Source organism: Monoraphidium neglectum (assembly GCF_000611645.1).
Source record: "Monoraphidium neglectum strain SAG 48.87 unplaced genomic scaffold scaffold03591, whole genome shotgun sequence".
Taxonomy (NCBI): domain Eukaryota; kingdom Viridiplantae; phylum Chlorophyta; class Chlorophyceae; order Sphaeropleales; family Selenastraceae; genus Monoraphidium; species Monoraphidium neglectum.
In genome coordinates this window covers 1-6,045 of record NW_014010038.1, presented here as the reverse complement: position 1 = coordinate 6,045, position 6,045 = coordinate 1, and the positions used below count along the sequence as shown (strand labels likewise).

The 6,045-nt window shown below is 66.9% G+C and overlaps 1 protein-coding gene across 1 annotated transcript; it reads right to left on the bottom strand.

The window, feature by feature from the left end:
* Window positions 1-195: 195 nt before the first annotated feature.
* Window positions 196-5,970, bottom strand: MNEG_13042 (aminopeptidase N; the record flags this gene model as incomplete). The annotated part of the gene is made up of 5 exons (XM_014038486.1): window positions 196-399; window positions 956-1,033; window positions 1,698-1,890; window positions 5,442-5,568; window positions 5,805-5,970. The coding sequence occupies 5 exons, from the start codon at window positions 5,968-5,970 to the stop codon at window positions 196-198; spliced, it is 768 nt and encodes a 255-aa protein (XP_013893940.1).
* Between the last annotated feature and the right edge of the window lie 75 nt (window positions 5,971-6,045).

Genomic DNA, 6,045 nt, shown 5'->3' with positions numbered 1-6,045 from the left:
GTGCGGGGGTGGGGGGTTGGGGTTGTTGGGGGGAAGGTGGGAGGTGCGTTCTGAAGTTTGTTTTCAGAAGGGGGGAGTCCCCCCCCCACAAACACCCCCAAAGCATGCACTCATTCTTTATCCAAGCGGCACGCGCCCAAAGCCGCATACAAGCCGCCTCGAACGCACAAGAATAAACCAGCAAAATCCCGCCTCTCACCGCTTCAGCAGGTCCGCCGTCACAGCCTCGTCCTCCAGGAAGCTCAGCAGCCCCAGCGCCTTGTTCTTGGCCGCGCGCCGCGCCGCGCTGGACGCGTCAAACACAAACGGCGCCGCGGGGTCGTCGTCGTTGGCCGCGACGAGCGCCTCGAGCTCGGGGCGGAGGGCAGACGCGAGGCGCGCGTTCACGTAGTGGCGGACCTGGCCGTGGCGGGGGTTCGAATGGGGACGGTTTCTGTACTTTTTGGGGTTTCCCACCCAAAGCGGGCCGAAATCAGGCAAAACCTGTAGGTTTTGCTACTAGGCAATTTGCAGGGGGGTTTCACAGCGAAGTTGAGTTTTGGAGTGGCGGCTCGAGTGTGGTGGGGGTTGTGGGGTCCCCGAGGCACCGGGCCGGGGCGAAGACAAAGCGGTGCTGAGTGTGCACCCCAAATCGGTGTCTCGCACCGCAATTGTCCCGCCCTGGAACTGTGGACTGGCGACGGGCTGCCCGGACGTTCGCCCGTCCACCCCCTCCCTCAAAACGTGCCCGTGTCTTCACCCACAAAACAAGCAGCCGCGCCACACACATGACACCAACCAGACCAGATCAGCCCCGGCCGCCTGCAAAGCTGCCCCCGGCACAGCCCCCAGCCACACCCCAAAATCCGGCGCACATCGGGCCATCCAAAGCCGAACAACCCCACACGAACACTGCCTGCATTGGCGCAACTGTATAGAGTATCAAACATTGGTACAGCAGGCCCCACCCCCCCACCTGGTAAGCCAGCACTGGGTCTGCCTGGGGGATGGCGTCAACGATCTCCGACACACTCGGCAGGGTCACAGCCATGGCCTGCGTGATTTGGACGGTTGGGGGGGTGGGTGCGGTCGACAGAGTGCCAGGCGCACAGATGCATGTGTGGGTGGTGAGGGTTGGATTTCTTATTTGGGGGTACGGGTCGTGGCAGTGGGAGCTTGGTTGGCAAAATTGCAGGTTGATTGAGTGGCAGGCAGGCGCTTTGAGGGGGGTAGAGGGCTAGGGGGTGCGGGTGCTGGCGGCTTCGTTTGGCTGGGGGAGATAGGCAGAGAGGTTCGTGCGAGGGATGGTGTGTGTGGGGGGAGGGGGGGGGGGTCGCAGGGTCTCACGCGGTTGGGCGGCAGAGGCCCTGTGGATGGACCACTCCGAGTGGGCGCGAGGGGCGCCGGCCACGCACATCCTCAGACCGCGCTGATGTCAACTGGCGGGGGGGCCGGCTTGTTCGATCCGCATAATCCACGCAAAGCCGGCCCTCCTGCACCAGCAAAGGGGTGCCACGCGATCGCCCACCCATCACCCGCGACTGCTCGCCGCCCCGTCCATTCCCACCACAATACAGGTTTGTGTCGCCCCACGGTGCAGGAAACAAAGACATGGAAAAAGTTGAAATGTGCCGTGAGAAAAACAGCATTGTACAATCCAGAAAAAAAGGACAGAAATCACAGTCAAAAACAGAACCGAGGTCACGCGCCGCCCCCACCTTGTAGCTGCCGTCGATGTCTGTTGCCGTGAGCACCGCCCTGAACGCCCCCACCAGCGCCGGGCTCACGCCGCCCGCAGCGTCGGCGGCCGCCGCGACCGACGCGGCGCTCGCGCTGTCGGCGTTGGCGCGCGCCGCGGCTGCGTAGAGCTCGAGGATCAGCTTGGTGGCCAGGCGCTGGCCCGCGTCCCACCTGGGGGCGGGGGCGGTTTGGGGGATCAAACATTTTAGGTCAGTCCTTCGAAGCCAGGTTGAGACATAGAATTACAAAAAAACGGAAACATACGATTGAACGACGTGTGTGCGACGGTTGGTGACGGGGGGTCTGAGCGCAGGGGGGTTTTGCTCTAAACAGGGGACGTCGCAGCGGGAGGGTGCTAAACCAAGTGCCCCCCGCCCTCGCGCAGCCGGTATGGCTGGGCGCGCCGTTCTCCGCTGTGACTCGACAAACGTTGGGCGGGCGGACCAGAGGGCATGTCAGTCAAAACAAGCTGCGCACGCGTGCGGCTCTGGGCCGGCGTCGGTGACGCAGGGCGGGACCCAGCTGCAGGGCATGATGAGCGCCGCCGCCTCTGACCCGGGATGCCTTGAACCCTAATTTTAACAGTTGTGCATAAAATCCATCCATTGCGCCCTTAACTCGAGTTGGGCTTGGGGTTGGTGGCAGCAGGTGCGCGGCCCCCATCAGTCAGCCGCAGAGGGCACCGCCAGCCAGCCCAACGGCCGCACTGCGCCACTGTTGGGGGGCCGGGCTGGCAGCCAGGGTCTGTGAGATCCCACGTTTGAAAGACCCCGGCCGCCCCGCACGACCCCAGCTTGCACCCCCAAAAGCAGCCGCCCTCCAATCCCCCGGGGAGAGGGGAGCGGCGGCGCCCCGCGGGCGAGCCCGCGCCCCTGCGGGGCCGTGGCAGCGGCGGCGCGTGCGGCAGTGCGCGAGGCGGCGGGGCCGACCGTTTTGCGCGGGGCCCCTCGGGGGCGGCGCGCCCTGCCAGCGTTTTTCTACCGGTATTTGGTTGAAGCAGCAACAAAGGAGCGCGCCAGAGCCTGCGCGACGCAGCACCGTGCAGCCTCCCAACGCCGCAGCAGTGCAATGCCAAGGACAACAAGAAGCAGGGCGGCCGGGCAGCCCCGCAATCCACGCTCCCCTGCAGGAAGGGGGGTTGGGCCGGGGCTGTCCTGCCAGAGCGAACCCTCCTCTCCCGCAGGGGGCGCGGCCGGCGGCCGGGCGCGCCGCGCTCCCGGCTGGGACGCCCCGTCAGCGCGGAGGCGCAGCGGGGGAAGGCTCGCCGCCGGCCCTGCATCTGACGCAAAGCGGCAACCCAGGGGGCAGCGCTCGAGGCCGCGACAAAGCCCACGCGGAGCGCGGCCGGCGCACGGCTGGCTTGCGCGGCTGGCCTCCTCCGCCTTGAAGGGGGGGGCCCGCGCAACTCTGTGGATTGTTTTACGAGCGGTTCCAACGATGGCAGGACCGCAACCTTGCGCCCAACGCCAACCCGCTTGCTTGCGATGCGGCGTGACGCAGCAGATCCAAGCGAGGCACGCCGCACACGGCGCGCGGGTGCCGAAGGCGCGGCGGGGCGGCCGCCACACAGACAGCGGCGCGAAAGGGGCGCGGCTCGCGCGCGCGGTGAGCTTCTCAATCCCCCGGGGCCCTGTCAGCGCAGCGCGCACCCCTCCCCACCATCCCCTCCTGCGCGGCGCAGGGCGCCAGCCCGTCCCCCCCCCCCTAAGAAACAGTGGAGACAACGCCCACGCCAGCCCGCGACAACAGACGGCTCGAAGTGCGCTAGACCGCAGAACCCCACAGCACCCGGCACACCCTCACTGGGGCCCGCGCCCGGCGGATCGCAGGGGGCCGGCTCGGTCGGACACCGCGTCCATGCCCAGCCGGCCCGGCGAGGTGCCGAGCAGCGGGCCGCAAGACGAGGGCTCAGGGGCGGCGCCCCTGGACAACACCCCTGGACCCTTGGTGAAAAAAAGCCCGCCCCCATCGCCTGCACTCCTCCAGGGTTGCGCCGCGGAGACGCGCGCCCGGTTTGCCGCCAGCACGGCGCCGCGCGGCCGCGTGTTGCGGTGCCGCCAGGCGGGGAATTGCAGAAAAAGCCGGAAGCGTGGTGCCCTGTTGACCCCTGGGCTACCGCTCTGCTGCGCGGTCTGCCCCGGCGCCCCCCCACGTGAGGATAGCTCTACTGCTGATCACGCAGAGGGGGTGGGCGGACGGCCGCACGTGTTGCGGCCTGGCCGCGCGCAGCGACCGCATCTGGCCGTTTGGGCCAGCGGCGCGCCACCATTTGGTGGCCCGGGATTCTCACTGTCCACGAGGGACCCCCCTCGCCGCTGCCGGCGGCGCGTGCAACACAACCCCCAGGCCCCGAAACCCGCGGCCCGATACCCTCGATCCGAAACCCCAAGTGACGCGCTGGACCGCATCGCAGAGCCGGGGCGCCGTCAGCCGCGCCTTTGATGGGCGCGGGGCGGGCGTCGCGGTGTCGAGGCGCGGGCCCGGGGCGAGCTGACCCCAAACGCATGACCCCCGACCGGCCCCACGCCTCGCCCGCCCCCGACTGCGTTGCGCAGGCGCGAGCTGCGGCCCTCCCCGACGCCGCGCGCAAACTCAAGGCCAGCGTGGCGGCGCAGAATGCTGGCTTTGTGTTTGCGCCGCAAATCAAGCCAATAGCAGTGCCCTGGAGCCCGCAGCTCCCCTTTATGGCGCTCAGGGATCCGCCCCACATAGCGCAGCCCCCACACTCCGAACAATCCTCAAAATTGGCTCAGGTTGGATCCCAAGCATGGAACACAGCACAATAGAAACCTGCAAATCCTCCTGTGCTGCAGCGAGATGATAGTTGGGCGGTGGGGCGCGGATGCGGCCCGGGTCGGGTCAATCTGGGCCTGACCCCGGCCGGCCCCGCCCGCGCCCTCGGCTGCATCAATATTGCGCAGCGAAATGGGCTGTGCCCGAACTTGAGGCGAGCTTGGGGCAGGCTATGGCGAGCTTGGGGCGGGCGCGCGAGAGTGAAAAAGGTCCCTCGAGCCTGCCGCTGAGGGATTGTTCGCCCCCACCAAGCGTGGCCCCCGAGCCTCTCGCAACTTTTCAGAGTTTGCGCAATCTTGTGAGCGTTGCAACGGCCGATCCCCGAACTAGCGGACGCTGCTTCAGTGCATCGACAGCGAGCAGCGTCCGCGCCCAGGCATGGCCCTCCGCACCACCTGTTGGACGCGTGGCCTTTGTGCCCAACCCCATAATCACCCCGGAAGTGACCCCCCGGCCCAAATGAAGACCCCACCTGCCCACAACCCCCCAAAAACGTCACGCTTGTGCCCGACCTTGTTATCATAGTGATCACTTACAACCAATGCAGCAATGAAGACCCGGAATCAAGACCCCGCCCAGGCCGCCCGAGACGCCTCAAAGGCAAGGTGACTGCTCGTCACCTCTCACACGGCATAAGCTGGTATGCCTTCACTGCCAGGACGCCCACCCCCGCAAAACGAAATCGACCGCGCCCCGCCCCCCACCTGTTGAAGTCGTCGCTATCGTGATGTTCCCCCCCCAACCCGTACAACTCGCCGCCCCCATCACTGCCAGGAACAAACTCTCCCATGTACGAGAATAAGCATTTTGATGCCCCCCTACACACGCACACGCACGCGCGCACACACACACACACACACACACACACGCACACACAAACATGCACACACATAAACACACCCACCACACCCACCCACCCACACCCCCACCTGTTGAACTCGTCGCTGTCGTTGGCGAAGAGGAACACCAGCTGCTCGTCACTCTGGCCCTCCACCACCATCTTGACGGGCGCAGAGAAGTCGCGCAGCAGGCTGGGCACGGGCTCGGAGGCCACGCCTGGGCGCGCGCGTTGAATTGGGGGGTTGACGGAGCGTCGGGCGACAGAGCGCGGCTGCACGGCAAGGGGCGGCCGCGCCGTTGGCAGGGCCGAGGCGGTCGCTGTTACATTGGATCCTTCCTCGGCCCAAAATCGCGCCGGACAAGAACACGCGATGTCTCAGCAGGGGCGGAGCGGCGCGTTTCCTGGGGTGCAGCAATGGAGGCCGGGGCGCGCGCAGAGGAGGCGCCCGCACCCTCGAACACGAACGTGTTGGTGGCCTTGTCGCAGCGCAGCACCGTGGTGGTGCCCAGGTCGCCGCTGCCGCCCTTGAGCCTCAGGGGGAGGTCCTTGCCGTCGGGGCCCAGCAGGCCCACCTGGCAGGATGCGTGTGTGGATTGGGGCCGGAGAAGATTTTGCATGGGGTAGTGCGGTGGTGGCGTTTGTGGAGTGTGTGTGTGTGTGTGTGTGTGTGTGTGTGCGCGCGCGCGCATAGG